The sequence below is a fragment of the Raphanus sativus genome, chromosome 4, assembly GCF_000801105.2.
Source record: "Raphanus sativus cultivar WK10039 chromosome 4, ASM80110v3, whole genome shotgun sequence".
In the NCBI taxonomy this organism is placed as follows: domain Eukaryota; kingdom Viridiplantae; phylum Streptophyta; class Magnoliopsida; order Brassicales; family Brassicaceae; genus Raphanus; species Raphanus sativus.
This window is the reverse complement of record NC_079514.1, coordinates 4899553-4917375: the sequence shown is the minus strand read 5'-3', so window position 1 is coordinate 4917375 and position 17823 is coordinate 4899553. Positions and strand designations below refer to the sequence as shown.

Here is a 17823-nt window from a genome sequence, read left to right as displayed (position 1 = left end):
AATAATTATTTTCGAAAATTACCTGCTGAACCGGTCAACTTTTTGATTTGGAGGTTTTTTATGATACAAATGTCACTTTGAAGGTTAAAAGTGTTAGTGAAAAAACTTCAAGGTTTAAAGTGCTAGTAAGTAACACTTTGAGGGTTTTTTATGCGATTTTCCCGTTTTTATTTGTATCGGATTTGATTTAAATACTATCTTCTCTGATTTATTTACATATACAAATGTCGAATCAGAAACAACGCAGGCAGATTAGCACATGAACATGCAATATCCGAAGACGGGATCGAGATGACATTTGCCACTAATTATTTAGGTAATATTTTCTTAATACGATTCCCACACTCTATGACAGATCTTAATTACCTAATATATTAAAGTACTTTTATTTTTTCTGTTAATTGCCTTCTTAATCAATAATCATAACAGACTTTTAAATCGTTTTTTTGTCAGGCCATTTTCTGTTGACAAATCTGCTACTGAAGAAGATGATTCAAACGGCAGAGGAAACAGGAGTTCAAGGGAGGATCGTTAACGTTACGTCCGGCATTCACGGCTGGTTTTCTGGCGATTTGATCGAATATCTCCGGCAGATATCCCAACCCAAGTGGTAATAAAGATTTCTCTTTTTAGTCTTGTACCAAAGATGCATTCTAAATGTTCAATAACATTTTTCATAAACTCCAAATGAGAAAGTAAATACGCAACACACATCTACGATTCATATAAGGGTCCAATAGGTAGCCTATAACTCTAAATGAAGAGTAGGATTGGTATTCTTGAGAGGTGAAAACTTGTCTGAGGGTATTTACTTTCTTTCACTGATGAGTGACAGTAAGGTGATAGGAGGGTAATAAATGGGAAATGAAAAGTAAAATGTTTTGACATTTTGAAATTTTAGTAACAATTTTTTTGGTCTGGGTTAATGTGTGTGGATGATCGATTAGTCAATTCGATGCGACACGTGCATATGCTCTCTCGAAGCTTGCCAATGTTTTGCATACCAAGGAGCTCTCTTCTAGACTCCAGGTCTCTTTCTCTCCTACTCTCACACTTATTACATTTTCCAATTAATTATCCCCCCAGAAATTTATTATTTCAACAAAAATAACCCAAATGCATTATGGTAGAATTAATAATGTTTCATAATAATGGTCCAGTTTCTGTAAAAAAAAGGATTTGTTGAATTTTTTCTGAGTGTAAATTAAGAGTGAAAGGTATGGATGAAGGGACAACAAGAAACCTAGATAACTAGGGTTTGTATTCTAACCAATTATATGAAAAGAGTTAGTTAAGTTTGACTTTTCAGTTTTGAACATAGTTAGCTTTAAGACAACCATGTGGGTCTTTAAAATAAAGTTATTAAGTTTTACTTTATAAAAAGAGGATACAGTGGAAAATCTATACATGTATGCAGAAAATTGGAGCAAACGTGACGGTAAACTGCGTACACCCAGGGGTTGTAAAAACCCGGTTAACAAGAGACCGGGAAGGCTTATTGACAGGTTGGTTTATCTTAAATTTGTTTTGTTTCCACTGAGATATTTGTTTATCTTAGATAAATATTACTAATCATGACAATTAAGATTCTTAATTATGTCTATATGATTTCCCTTTTGTCTTTTTTCCTACTCAGATCTCGTCTTCTTCCTGACTTCCAAGCTCCTTAAGACCGTCCCTCAAGTAATAAACTCTTTTCTAATCATCCTTTAAGTTTGTTAATCATTTTGGATTATTGGATTTATGTGCTTACTTTTGTTTTAATTTTGCCATGGGATTAGGCAGCAGCAACGACATGTTACGTGGCAACAAATCCAAGGTTGATAAACGTATCCGGAAAGTACTTTACGGACTGCAATGAGACCACACCATCTGGACTCGGATCTAACTCCTCCGAAGCTACCAAGCTATGGGCTGCCTCTGAGATTCTGGTAACTCAACATTCCAAGACCGGGTTCGACCCACTTAGCTAAAGAAAACATTAGTAACTATATACCGCTAGGAAAATTATACACACATCCAAGTAGCTGAGAATATCTTATGAAGTTTGGTCAATCCCCCGAAGTTATACTGTACTCGAGAGTCTTATAAACATAATAACATATACGATTTATACTAGTGTCCTATTTCTATAGTACTAATGCGTAGCTGATGTACACTTTTATCTTTGTTTATAGGTATACTAAGTTATACTGTATATTGTACACTTTTATCTTTGTTTATAGGTATACTAAGTTATATAAATAATAACAAATTGTAGTTTCTTTTTTTTCATATTCTTTCATTGATCAATAAAGGAGGAAGAGATTAAGTACATACGATGTAAAGCTCAACTTGGACTATTATACTAAACTTAAGAATATTAAAAGTTTAAGTGGTAAATCATAATGTCAATCATTAGTTTCGAAAGTGCTCCGAAGTTGTGCTCGTCTTTTGATAATTATTGTGATTAACTCATTTGGACTGATGCAAGAGATCTTTCTAACTCTCTCACTTTCATAGTTAATTTTTCTTAAATAATCTTTTTGACATTGACTATCCATATGTCCATGTGAGGTTATTTAAAAAAGAAGTTCTGGCTTCCATCACTGTTTTGGTATTACGTGTTGTGCTATTTTGATGTTGATTTTATAATAATGCGTATTGCACTTTGTACTGATTACTTAGCCTTTTGCTTTTTTATCTTTAAATCTATAGTATGAAGTAAGTAATGAAGAATAGAGGAAACTGTTTATGTTTTCAAATGCAGTATGTAAAACTAAATTAAGTCAGAACTAATATTCTGTCTTTCTTCAAATGTTCATATAAAATGAATAAGCAGAAACGGTATGGCGAAAATGTAAAATGGATATGGTCGAAGAAAACAAGATGTAAAGGGGAAAGGAAAAGATATATGGGAATCGGTTAGATAGGGGAACTTTATGATCTAGGACCATTTAAAATGGCGCATGATAATACTTTTACGCATGGGTCTCTTCTCTTTTTTTTTTCTTTTTATAAAAGAGAAAGACCCTACTAACATGCGCCAGGGGTTTCACTGCTTGAGAAAAAACTCTCGTGCGCCACCAAATTGCTCCGTCCTTACGAATTTTTAATCATTACACAAGATAAAGAAAAGAAAAGAAAAGAAAAGAAAAGAGAAAGACGGTTGGTGCAAAGAAGATAGCTTAAAACTTAAACAATCTACATAGCGGGTCCGCATAAACATACTTGCTTAAATCAGTTTCAAGATCACTTTAGTGTTGTAGTAATCTAGCTAGCATGCAAGGTGTAGCGGAAAATAGTTCACAAGTGCGAGGCATGAATGAACAAACAGCTTATATTAATTACCTTACCAACAGCTTGAACTATTGGAAGAAAGAAAAGGAGACCAGTTACGGGTGAACCATTCTTTATGGACCTATCTTATTTGGGGAATGTACTAATTATAGAATAAAGAAAGCCCAAATGTAGTTAGGCGTCCAAGATAACTTCTTGGCAAACTGTGATGTTTAATATTAACATAAGGTGGTATAATCTATTATGGGCTCTGAGTCTGTTTTAAGTCTCTTAAAAGCCCAAAGTACTTTTATAAAAGGTGTGGATTCATTTCCTACGAGAGACAACCGACTACAGAAAGATTTACTCGTGAAAGTATTATTCCTTTCTTCGTTACCAACTGCAAGAAGTAGAATCATGCGCCGAAAAGTAATTTACCGATTAACAATATTAGCAAATTCATAAAAGGAAAGAAAGTATACAAGTACAAAACTTATGTACCTCCGCATTCAAAGTGTCTTGTTATTCTTTGTGTGGTCAAAGTGTTGTTTATAAAGTAATACACTATTGTCGGCGTCGCCTACAATCATGAATTCTAGAAGGGAACATATAGAAAAACATATAAAGGCTTTCTAGACACTGAGTTGAAAACCTGTTGATGTCACAAAGACATGCTTTTGTATGCTAAGTTCTTTAACAACATGCAACATGCAAGTTTAAAAGGCGTAGCTAGCTCCAACTATTCAAGAAGAAGAAATTATAAGTATAAAAGTATAACCCATAAAAAAAAAGTATAACCCATGAATATAACTATGTTGGTAAAAAGTTGTTATGTTGTGCATTTTTATGGCAAGTTGTTCATAAGGTGCGGTTTTGTCCACACGGACTGACATGGATCGCAACTTCGAAGATGCTTATCCACGCACTATGTAGGACTCGTATGTAAATCCAACGGCTCAGATTCGGTAGACCTTTTCTTTGGCGAGAATATCAGACAAGGCACGCGCATGAGGAAACGTGGGACCCTAGCTTCACCGGCAACAAACCGTTCATTAGTACTCGGTCAACTCAGGTTACAACACTTGCCATCATCTCAGACGTCCTTGTGGCGTCTATGAGTAACTGCTTTTAGACCATCTCCAAATGGTACTTATAATTTCTTCTATATTTCAATCTAAATTAGAATAATTCTGTTGTAAAATTGGATTTGCTCAAATTATTTATTCTATAATAGAATTACTTTACAATAGAATGAAATAAAAAACAATATTATTTATTCACTCTGAATATAAAGTAAAGTAATAGCATTTTTCTATAGTTCATTTTATTATAGAGTAAACTACGATAACAAATTCAATTTTATAATAGAGTTGCATTATTTAAAATAAAATAAAATTATAGTACACCACTGGAAATACCTTTAAAAATGAAAAATTAATAACAATGTTTACCGTCCAAGTTATCATCATTTTGATTGAAAAATTTATCAATTATTCTCAAATTTCATTTTAACATCAAAACTAAGGAACAAGATTTACTTGAGCTTAACCAGTGAGATTAGTTTATTGGTACTTGAGAGAGCTCCGGCTTCGATACGATCTCGGATTCGATTCCTACTGGCCACACGGATATGAATTTATTGTTTTCGGCTCGTTTGAATATCCAGAAAAAAGTCTATCTGTAGGTTGTATTTCCATCCGGGAGTTAGGCTTATGTCATCATTGATCCATGTTTAACTTTTCTTAGCAAAAAAAAAAAATTACTTGAGCCATTCCCATGTATTCTTGTGCTGGATATTATTAAATTTTATATCCTATAAAAAATAATGAATGTATTTGGTAAAGCTCATTTGTGATAAGAAGATGAGTCGGATGACTACTCAGGGATCGTAGCACGTGGAGTGAAGGAAATTAGGTGCTACTGAGCTGTTTTGTACACCAAGATAGCTCACGTGGCGACGACACATAGGCCATGTTTAATCAGGGACCCAGACTAATCGAGCACACCGCCATTATTACATTCCCTTGGGAAATTCCTAAGTAGATACTAACCATCCAAGGAAATCAGCATAATGTCGTGCGATACAGGTAATTACAGCCTAATTGGAGTCTTAAGACAGACGGATAAGTTTATGAATGAATAACAAATAACACATTTTAATCTGAGGGCATGTGGACCTTCGAGGACGTTTTTGGTTCTCTTTACCTTAACATTTTAGACATAATGTTTGTATAAGTGCCAAGAAATAAAATAAAAAAGTGCCAAGAAATATGTTATATGAAAGTGTGTTCATTTTGTTATTATTTGATATAAGAATCAAAGAGGTCGTACGGTGCAGATAAGTTAGAATAAGAAGAGGTGTATCGTCAATGGATGGTCAACCTATTAGGTACTTGAAGTTTAATTCATCCGTACAGATATGATATCGTGAAAATTGTAACTTTATATAGCAATTTATTAAATTTTCTTTTGGTTGATAATTGTTTTATAAAGACAATCATCTAAGAGCATTTCCAACTTATTAAATACATTCACCTCTAAATGTTCTAATAGAATAAAAAGTACTCTAATTCATTGCTATATTCATTTCTAAAATAAAAATTGCTATTTTTTAACTTTTTAACTTTTATAATTATAACAAAACAATTATTTTATAGGAAACTACAGTTTTCATAAACATAGAATCACATTTTTTATTTACCTAATTTTTTTAAACGAAGCTTTAATCTAAACAGAGTTATAATTGTATGAAAATGTTATTGAAATTAAATTAAATAGGATTGATTTTCAACTTTCATAAATAAAAGGTATTTTGTAAAATAAATATATAATATTTTGAGAATATTTTTTTTAGAAACAAAAATAGAATGAAAAAAGCACATTTTTATTTAAAAATGATTTTTTTAGAGATACATATAGTAAAATATATCGGAGATGGTCTACCAATATAGATAAAAAAATACATATGTCTCTCTGCATAAGATTTTGTCTTCAAAAAGATAAAAATATTGACTTTACGCTCAGTTACGCGATGATTTAACATATATATACTATCTGTGTTCAATAACTAGTGGTTTTGAAGGAGTTACGACCCCAGTACAGATCTGATTTCGAAACCCTTTTGTGACTATCTGGACTAACGTTAAATCGCAAGAATACGTGGAGTGATGTGGATTTCGTTGGACTAGTCGGTTGACCTCGGTCGCTGGATCCCCATAATTACCAAAAAAGAAAAAAAATATATATATATATATACTACTTGTGTTGATGCTCTGTACTCGTAGAGTAATATGCATACTGCTCCATATATAATTGGCAGACGTTCATACAATAGTAGTTTTAATTGACGAATAGGGCAAAAGTAACTGCTCCAGAAAAAAAAAAGTACTGCTCCAGCATTCAAGAACATCACCAGCTCATCTTTATTTGAGGTTGGATGTGATTTACGATTAAATGTACGGAAGTTTTTTTTTTTTTTTCTAAAATTTGGATGTGCGGAAGTTTCAATATTTATAATTAAAAACAAGTTCTACGTATATACAGAAGTTTCAGTATTTGTAATCCTTCCATTTTATATTTTGTCACATAATTATTTCATTTTTTAATGAAATTTCAAATTTATTAATCCTTTTCGCGAAATGGCATTTACAAAAAAGAATCATATGAATGCTGTAGCTACTTTCCTATGAAATGTGTAAACTAGATAAAACAATAACTGTGGCATAAAACCCTTCTACGAGGTATGTGAAAATCATTTCATTAAGTTGCAAGTAATGTAAAAGTTTTCTGGCAATTTATATGTGTATATATCAAAGCTCGTACATACATGTATGTATTATATATGGACGCGTATTAGCCTATTTGATTATTTCAATTAGGACAAAGATTCCCACTCAGAATGTTTTAGTAAATCTTATATTGTACAATTTGCTCTCTCTCTCTCTCTCTCTCTCTCTCTCTCTCTCTCTCTCTCTCTCTCTCTCTCTCTCTCTCTCTCTCTCTCTCTCTCTCCCTCTCTCTCTCTCTCTCTCTCTCCTCTACCATAAAGCAGATGTGATCCGACAAGCACACAAAGAAGTTCCTCATTCAAAAAAGATTTCTCAGCCATCAAAATTTCCTTTCTCTTCATCCAACGAAAACTAACTTTTTCTTCTTCTTTCAAATCTAAGTAGAATTAAACTAAGGAAAGAAAATACCAGGTTTGTTTCTGCTCATCTGAGGAATCTCATCTATGGATACGGCTCAGTGGCCACAGGTATACACAAACATATACATATATATTATCTATGCATATATCCACACCCTTATTACTCTACTATGTATGTGTTGGTATAGATTGGATCATTTGATTCATCTTAGGCTCAGTACCTGACACTAACCTAGAGTTCAAAGGTTTTGGATCTTCTTTTTATGTTTCTCTTTTCTTTTCATACATATTAAACATATGTTTTCTCACTTTACCCTTTATCAATTTGCTTTTTTTTTTCTTTTTATGTTTTTGGTTAAAGGCAGCCTTTGTCAAATTTCCCAATCATTTATATCTTCATGAAAAATCATTTACTCGTTCATAATGAAACATATAAGTTAATTATGCCTTCACATATATAATATGCTTCTGTGCTAATGGTTGGAAGAATTGATTTTTGTGATTTTGATGATCAGGAGATTGTAGTGAAGCCCTTGGATCAAATAGTAACAAACACATGTCCAAACCCGCAACCGTCCCAGCCGCAGCAGCCACCACCCGCTGGGGCGGCATGTGGAGCGGAGAGGAAGGCAAGGCCAGAAAAGGACCAAGCTATAAACTGTCCAAGATGTAACTCAACCAATACAAAGTTTTGTTACTATAACAATTATAGCTTGACGCAGCCAAGATTCTTCTGCAAAGGTTGTAGACGGTATTGGACCGAAGGCGGTTCGCTTAGGAATATCCCTGTTGGTGGTGGCTCAAGAAAGAACAAGAGATCTCACTCTTCTTCAATTTCTTCATCTGACATAAGTAACAACCACTCGGTTTCTACACAACCAGCTAAAAAGAAGCATCACTCTGATCAACATCACCACCACCTCGTGAGCATGTCTCAACAAGGGTTGACCGGTCAAAACCCTAAATTCCTTGAGACGACTCAACAAGATCTCAATTTAGGTTTTCCACCAGACCGGTTGATCAGGACCAACTTCACTGACCTCATCCACAACACTGGGAACAACAACAAGAGCACCAACAATACAGTGATTAGTTCTTCATTTTCTGCCACGTCAGCTATGGCAACTTCCCCTCTGGATTTCATAAGAAACAACAATAGTAATAATGGGAATTCTTCATTTATGGGTTTTCCAGTTCATACTCAAGATCCAACATCTGTAGGGTTTTCGATGCAAGATCATTACAAGCCTTGTAACTCAAGCACCACACTGCTAGGGTTTTCATTGGATCATCATCGTAATAATGATTTCCCCGGAGGATTTCTAGGAGGAGCGGGTGGTGATGATGTGAATGGAAGGCCCTTGTTTCCTTTTGAGGATTTGAAACTGCCAGTTTCTTCTTCGTCAGCAACAAGTAATGTCGACATTAATGATCATCAGAAACGAGTTAGTGGTGGTGATGCAGCTGCTACTTCTGGTGGGTATTGGACTGGGATGTTGAGTGGTGGATCATGGTGTTAATTGTTCTCAGTTTGATGATGAAATTAGTAGTATCATAATGCTATTTATTTAATTAATTAATATTATTTTCATTTCACTTTGAACCTTCTCATTGGTGGTTTTTTTTCTTTTTTATTAATTTTGGGTTAATTTGGATTTAAGGATATTATTGGAGGTGCATACATATTGAATGACTATATTTTTTTTAGTTTCGTTATGGCTCGCTAACACAGGTTATAAATGATACATTGGTTGGTCTTCTGATGTTCCTTCTCTTGTTTGTTCTACTCTGTCAAGCTTTGTCTACTAATAAATTTAGACGTGATACACAAATGTGTGCGAAATGTTTTTGTGTATATATAGTGTTTTGTGTAACTAATTATCTGCAGCAGCATGGTATGTTTTGTTTGTTATGGTCGCGAAACGCATGGATTGTATTAAGTCACAGACCCGGTGCATATATATAGAAAAATCAAGAGAGATTAAATTAAAAGAGACAGGTAAGCTCTGATGACTTTCACATGATCCACACTAAATACACTTAAATTATTATTTATTGCCACAGACTGGTTAAAGCCCTACCACCCCCAATTAATTAATAAAAAAAATTCCATTTAATTTCCATCTAAATTTGATTAATTTTTTTTGAAACAATCCCATCTAAATTCAATTAGTGGTTCGTTCCTGACCACAAACAATTGATGGGGTTTGTTTACAATAACTAGGTAAGCTACCTAATTAACCTGATGCGTTTTGATTATGAGTATGTTTGGAAAATGTTTATGTCATGGACTTGTTCTAAATTGCTTTGGTTAGGAAAACAATTTGAAATTAAGATCAAGTATGTGTTTGGCTTTCAATGTGTTAGACTACTTAGACAGGAGGCATTCTCTTAAAAAGAAAACAAATTGAAAATGAAGAGAGGGAAGAAGAATATTGTGAAAAGACAAGTCATAAGTCTAAGGATTAAAGAGGGTGGTATCCACCAAACATTCTCCTTGAAATCTGTGTATTTGAAATTATACATCCCACCATGGTTTCAAACTTTCTTTTTTTTTTTGATCAACTGGATTCAAACTTTCAACTTCATCAATCCAGATCTTGACCATTGCTGTTCTTTGTTTTTTTTAACTTATTCAATATTTATAATTGCTTACGCTGAAAGCAGATTAAACTATGTTAAAATTGGTTGATAAAATTGTATTAGATTAAAATTTTTAAAATTTAGGTTATGATTATATGGTTGAGTTAGAGTAAACTAAAGTGGGTGAAAAAATATTTCAGCAATTTTACTCTACTTTCATCCAATCAAAAGGAATATGATTTCACCTCTTTTACTATAAAAAGTGAAAAACATTAAAAGTAGAGTAAATCTCACTTCAACTATTAATGAGATGAAAAAGTTTCCTTCAATTTTGTTATTTTTACCCCTCTCATTTTATCATATTTTTCACCATTTTATTTTACCTGATAACCAATCATATTTTAAGTATATTAAGGCATTTTCATTTTCACTCCATATTTTACTTCATTTATAATATAAACGGAATGAGATATGGACTAGTGAACAAAAAAAATAAAAGCATTACTCCATTTATAAAGTAATGTTTTTATTTTATGTTCATTACTCCATTTTCTATTCCACTTATTCTATAAATTGAGTAAAGTATGGAGTGTGATAGAAAATTCTCTTAAAACATTGATAAACATAGACATCAAAAAATTTAGTTACCGCCGCGAGCGACTGAGTTACAAAAAACATCTTCAATAGAGGTGCTGTAGAACAACTTTATTTGTAAAATTTTAATATTGAGGTTTTAATTTAATTTAAATTAATATTTCAATATAGTTGAATTATTAGATTAATTTTAAATTATTTTTAAATATAAAACCACATTTGTAAAGAAAAGTTTTTAAAGTATTTAATTTTAGATATTTTTACCTATGCTCTTATTTTTCTCATTTTTTCTTTAGTCAAATTGTTAAGATATTCATAGAGTATCTATCAATAGTCATGTTTTAAGATCATATGTAGATGATTTCTAGACAAATTTCTCGACATAAAAAAATATTAAAAAGACAATAGAAAAATGATATAGGAAAGAAGTCATGTGAGAAGGAAGAATCGATTGTTGCCATAGAAATATTAGATAAAACGTAAGAGACTAACTATACACATCAACTTTTAACTGATGCATATATTTCTTTTATGATTAAATTTTAATTGTAAAACGAAATTACTATAAATATTGATATAATAACATCTAGGTACTCTTTGTGAGAGACTAATCACTAATGATGTTCTAAGTTGGCCACTGTATAAAGAAAGAGGAAAAGAATCCTACCATCGTTTAATAATTTTGTCTGTGAAATTGACAATGACTCGACCTTAAGAACATACTTCTACACTAAGTTTCTAAATTCGGTGTGTTGGTGTTGAAGTATGGATGTGATCTTTCGGATAAGTTCTAGTGGAGAATGAAACAAACATTTATCTATTTTTAATTAAATATATAGCAAGTTAATTAAGCTTGCTCGCGAATTGTAGCTCAACAACTTCGAATCATAAGCCCACGTCGGCACGTCCATAAAGCTTTCTTAAACATTTTAGTTTTGGCCTAAATTCCGTACTTTTTATCGTAACGAAATCTTCTCTACAAAGTTGTTCTGAAATTCATTAAAGCATCTAACACATTTGGCCAATTTCTTTATATTTTTAGCATTGCTAAGAACTAGTGAAAGAGGTTTTGTTTATTGGAGATATCAATTTAATTAAGTAGATGTCAAGTTTAGTTCTAAGTTTTAACTAATTGTATTTATGTCGCACTCTTAGACACATTTTGAATGTTTAAATAACTGTATTGTCGCCTAATTGAAAGTTTGTTTTTGAACAAAATTGAAAGTTTATAACTGTAGATTTGCATGTCTAAATATATTTCGAAAGTAGAAATCAAGTTGTTAGGCAAGTGGAGTATTATAATTTATAAGATGATAGATGGACCATGACATGTAATGTACACATTGCATTAGGTAGAAGAATCTACAATAAAAGAGAATTATAGATTCCACATCATGGAATGATAATAGCTAAGCGACAATTTTGGTAACTATGAATTTATGTCTGATCGAACATGATACTCAAAAATTAAAATAACAAAATTATTTATAATAACATGGTTGATGGTTACGTGATAGACATAGACATGATAAATTAGAAAGAAGCGCAAAAAGAAACCTTCTTGAATTCTGACCGAACCCATTCTACCTTTTCTATTTTAGACAGGTTACGTTCTAGTTATGACCACGTATAATAACAGAAAAATGACTTATACACGCTTCAAAGCATAGCCCAAACGTAAACAAAATTTATAAAAACAGATGTATCTAGAAAAACAAAGATGGTCAAATCAAGAACAAACAAATGCTTATAGTCATTCTCATGCCCGTCGACTACATCTACTGGCCAAGTTTCAACTTTGAACTTATGTCTGAATGAATTAATTTTGGTCAATTAATAATCAATCAAAGATTAGTTACAACATAAGATAATCAAACTTTAATGATTGGTGGCAGATTTGCAAATATCATCTCCTCGGTAAAAGCCCAAATCCATATTGGGCCGGCCCTTTGAAAATCAAACGATCTCTTTTGCTAACTACGATATTTATTTAAACAAATCAAGCCTTTTTCAACGGATGCAAGAAAAAGCGAGAGAAAATTATTTGACTTTGGTTTCTTCTGTAACACGTCTCCTGAGGCCCGAGAATACGCTTCGTCTCCAGGGGGTGGCGACTGCTGCTTCCGACTCGGCTCACTTGTCCTACTCCACAAAGTGCTAGAAGATAGTACACCTCTGTCTAGGGTTGAAGCAGAGAGGAAAGAAGAAACAAGGCTCGGGACAGAGAGCAGAGCGAGAAGCTTGGGCACAAATATTTGACAGAGGTCCAGAACATTATGGCCCAGGACGGGCTCATTCCTGCATCCAGGTTGTGAGTTCGAACCCTGTTCTAGGAAACTAAGTCATGATTTCTGAACACCAACACGGATATGGGCCTATGCTTTAGGGCCCATTTGCATACCCGGAGAGAGGGTCTATCCGTGGACTGCACCTCCCCTTGGGGATTAGTCTGGGCCCTTCCATAGGCCCGGGATACCCAGGTTAATCAAAAAAAAAAAAAATATTTGACAGAGCACTGCCATTGGAGCAGAGCTGGGAAAGCTTGGCTTCTCAGGGAATAGTTTCGGTGTCTCAAAGCGTCTTGATATTGCGTTTGCGTCTATCGCATTGGACTTCTGTTTCTTATTTTTGTAAACCATCTTCAAGTTCAGCTCATATGTAGAAGAAACAATTTTAAGTCTTGGAAAACTTTTTTGATGTATTCAGTGGCAAGTGGCAGACCCAAGAAAAAAAAATTGTGGGGTCAAAAAGGCTTTAAGATGTCATTGAGGATACTCGAACCCCGCCTCTGTGGGTTCATTCCAACACCATCTAATCATTACACCACAAATAATAACCAAAACAGTTTGAAAATTAAATTTTTGTTATTATTTATGGTGTCAGCTGACACCATAAGTCAAGAAGTAGGTCTGTCACTAGATGTATTTATTATATATTACTTGGGTTTAAGTATAATTTTTTTTTATCTTTGATTGTATTTGCTTAAGAACACTTCTGATAGTTATAACTTATAAATCATGAAAGTTTCTAAACCCTACATTTCTGATATATTTTTTTTTCCTTTTTTAGTATATTGTTATGTCAGTAATAGAAAGTAGAGGGCACTTTTTTGGGGGATCTTTTGTGTATTGTATAATTTGTAAATGCAATATGATTGATGTACTTGCTGCATTCGGTTTGGAGACATCAAAACCGGACTAAAACAAGTTTGTCTCTTTTTTCTTCTTCTTATAACTCGAAGCCCCATCTAATCTCTTGTTAATTGTTTGACCATAGGTAGATAAGATATGAGTATGATCATATTGCTCAATAGTAATTAAAAAAACACAAATGTGTTTCAAAAAGAAGATCAAATGAAATTTATAAACTGAGCAAATTACGAATATATATATAGCTTATAAACTGAGCAAATGTAATGATATAATATATGTAGTCAGAATTTCATAATACATCATACATGAACGTATTTTTATTTTTTCTTTTGTTGACATGATTGAGGTCCACAGGTCATGTGTTAGTAAACCAACCATGTCATGTTATCAACTAATACTGAAACCAATTAACTACACAGATATTCAGTTCAACTGGATTTTCATATTACTTTTGAACCCAAGAATTAACCAAAACTAAACAACAACAAAAATTTGTATCTCACTATATTCAACTAAATATAACATTCAGTTTTTAGTTTTATATGGTTTTATATAATCATCGATTGGGGTTTTGACAAATTTAAGACAATATAATCATCCGATTTCATACACTAGATTTAAACACCGACTAAAGTTCGACACAACTTGAAGAATAACCAATCAGCTATACTAGAAACTAGACGCATGTGACTGATATTCTAATCTCATACTCCCTCTATTTTTTAAAGATGTATGTTTTGGTGTTTTCACACATATTAAGAAAATACATTAACTATATATCATTTTTAGAAATTATCAAATTCTAATGCATTTTAACCAATAATTTTTCAATAAATTCAATCAATTTTGTTGAAATTTGCAATTTTTGTATAGGAAACATAAAAAATACATCTTTGTGAAACAATTTATTTTTCTAAAACATCTATTTTTAAAAAACAGAGGGAGTAATATATATGGGTTGATAGTGACAAATTAATTTCCCTCTCTCTCTTTATCTCGCTGCCTCTTTTTCAACAAGTCACTAAAGATAACAAAAGGTAGACTTTCCAACGAACAAAAACTTAGGGCACCATGACAATGAATGTAAAGAATCTAGTTCTCGTTGATAAATGCTGTCCATATAAGCGGTTTGGACTCAGAAGTGAGAACGAAATAAATTGTAACAAAGGGTCTGAAAAGTCAATTGTCGTAGTTTGGAGTCGATGTAGGGCTATAGAAGGATAAGTTGTGACGTTAGAAATGAATGAATGGTGTCAAAGAGACAAAGAGTGGTATACATTTCTTTCTTCTTTCGTCTCCATCCACCTTTCAATATTTCCACTCTAAAAATGTTTTGTTTCTTCTCCTCAATTTAGATAATAACTCGAGGAATCTAATCTCCTATTAGGCATAATAATCCCTATGTACTGCACGCAAATTAGTATAAACTAGAAAGCAACATCGTAGATGAGAAGTTTAAAGTGTTTTGGTTTCTTTCGATTTTGTAACCACTATTAGATTTTATTTCCTAAGATTATTTACTGACTTTTATAGTACTATGTAAATAGCAACAAAAAATTGGATAAGAGAAAAACAAAGCTATATTGCCTATCATCTTTTGATAGTTGAATAAACTATGAATTTGGAGTGTGAATCAACCCCCAAAGTAAACTATGAATTTGGAAGCAAAGTACAAACTAGTCCTTTTATGTAAGAAAATTGTGTATCTAAATGAACCACCTATGTCCTCGATCTCTTATCTACGTAATCAATGACTATTTGCCTGAATAAAACTTAAGTCCGGGTCCAAAGTAGTCTACTCAAGTATTTACCTATCATAGTTATCTTTGAAATTTCCAAATTCAGTGAGAGTGTGAATTCTACACGTAATGAATGCTCTATGGGACATATAACCTATGATGATGTGATTATTGGACCTACTGGACCAGAGACCAACATGATGGGCCGTTGCCAAGTCAAGCCCAACTTACCTTTGCTCTCTGCAACGGTAACTGAAGAAAGAAGACAAAACAGAGTGGTCAAAGGTACGGAACAGCCAGCTACACACCCCCTCTTGCGCAACCGATTTGATGCTCTCATAGGGGAAGGAGAATGAGCTGTCAGGCCAGCTATGATGTATCTAGATTGTTCTATCATCTGTATAAAAGACAAGCTAAGGCTAAGAGTTGTAAGCAAGTTTGAAATGAATAAACTTCAGTAAAATCAAACAAAGAAAACAACTTTCTCTCAAGCTCTCTGTCAACCTATATGGTATCAGAGCACAGACGATGGATGGGAATCAAGACGCCGTCGCTGTCACCGCTCTCACACTCACTCATGTCGTTACCTTGAAGCTCAAAGAAGGAAACTATCTTCTTTGGAAGCTGCAGTTTGAACAGTTCCTGTCAAGTCAGGCGCTTTTGGGCTATGTTACCGGAGACCACCCACGTCCAGCTCCTACGATCACCGTCCTCACCGGAGAAGAAGAAACACAGGCGGTGAATCCAGAGTTCAACAAATGGATCCAAAAGGACCAGTTGATACTCGCGTGGCTTTATGGCACTCTCACAGAAGATGCCCTCAAGACTGTCTATGGTCTTCACACCTCTCACGATGTTTGGATGGCGTTGGCGAAGAAATACAATCGAGTTTCTGCGTCAAGAAAGATGGACCTTCACCGACGCGTTCAGACCATGAAGAAAGGCAACAAAACTATGGCGACCTACCTCTCTGAGATCAAATCCCTTTGTGACCAGCTGGACTCCATTGGATCTCCACTTACAGAGAACGAGAAGATCTATGGTGTTCTTAATGGCTTAGGCAAGGAGTACGAAGCCGTTTGCACCGTCATCGAACACTCTATGGATACTCTTCCTGGTCTCTGTTTCGAAGATGTAGTCCACAAGCTTACTGGTTTCGATGACAAGCTGCAATCTTATGAACAACCTCCTGATACAACACCACATCAGGCCTACTACGTGAACAGAGGAGGCTACTCTGGTCGCGGAAGAGGTCAAACCAGAGGAGGATACAGAGGACGCGGCTCGTACTCAACTCAAGGAAGAGGGTTTCCACAGCAGTTTGGCCAACCTGCAAACAGAAACTCCGGTGGTCAACGTCCAACTTGTCAGATTTGCGGAAAGTACGGACATGCTGCCTACAAATGCCACTGGAGATTTGACGATAACTTTGCGATCAATGACCCTCCTCCGCAAGCCAATGTCCTTACAGCTGCTCCAAATCAGAGATCCACCGGTGCTGAATGGTACCCTGATAGTGGGGCGTCACACCATGTGACAAGCTCAGCTCAACACCTTGACGATGCTCACGCTTACAACGGTGGTGACCAAGTCATGGTGGGCAATGGTGACTTCCTGCCAATAACACATGTTGGTTCTGCCTCCTTATCTTCAGGATCAGGTACTCTTCCTCTCCTTGATGTTCTTGTGTGTCCTGCAATAACAAAATCATTGCTTTCTGTATCAAAGCTCACCGATGATTATCCATGTGAGTTTACCTTTGATGCTACAACTGTGTTTGTTAAGGACAAGCGAACCAACAAAGTTCTCAGTCAGGGAAGCAAAACTAAAGGCATGTATCAGTTGGATGAGTCCAAGTTTCAAGCTTTCTACTCGTCTCGACAGCAAGCTGCAAGCGACAGAGTGTGGCACATGAGACTAGGACATCCCAACGATCAAGTCTTGAAGCATCTATCTACTTCAAAAGCTATCTCCTTCAATAAGCTGTCTCAGCATTTGTGTGAAGCTTGTCAAGTTGGAAAGACAAGCAAACTTCCATTTTTTAGTTCTGCATCCCGGTCTAGTAGAGTTCTTGAGAGGATACATTGTGATGTTTGGGGTCCTGCTCCTGTTGTATCTGTCCAAGGATTTCGATATTATGTTGTGTTCATTGACAATTTCTCAAGATTCTGTTGGTTTTATCCTCTTAAATACAAGTCTGAAGTGTTTTCGATCTTCAAAGCCTTTCAACTGCAAGTAGAAAATCAATACAACACCAAGATCTCTATCTTTCAGTCTGATGGTGGTGGTGAGTTCATCAATGCCTCTCTCACCAATCACTTTGCGGAAACAGGGATAAAACACATCGTGT

At 34.3% G+C, this 17823-nt stretch overlaps 2 protein-coding genes across 2 annotated transcripts; both read left to right on the top strand.

Moving 5' to 3' along the window:
• Nucleotides 1–236: 236 nt before the first annotated feature.
• LOC108853666 (short-chain dehydrogenase TIC 32 B, chloroplastic) lies at nt 237–2274 on the top strand (the record flags this gene model as incomplete). Its single annotated transcript, XM_057009822.1, is given in 6 exon segments — nt 237–316; nt 454–610; nt 948–1029; nt 1418–1505; nt 1637–1683; nt 1782–2274. Coding segments are annotated over 6 exon segments (646 nt in total), but the record flags the coding sequence as incomplete, so codon positions are not given.
• A 4977-nt stretch (nt 2275–7251) lies between these two features.
• On the top strand, nt 7252–9173 carry LOC130511924 (dof zinc finger protein DOF4.6-like). Its single transcript, XM_057009820.1, has 2 exons — nt 7252–7513; nt 7921–9173. The coding sequence occupies exons 1-2, from the start codon at nt 7490–7492 to the stop codon at nt 8923–8925; spliced, it is 1029 nt and encodes a 342-aa protein (XP_056865800.1). The 5' UTR covers nt 7252–7489; the 3' UTR covers nt 8926–9173.
• The last annotated feature ends 8650 nt before the right edge of the window (nt 9174–17823 follow it).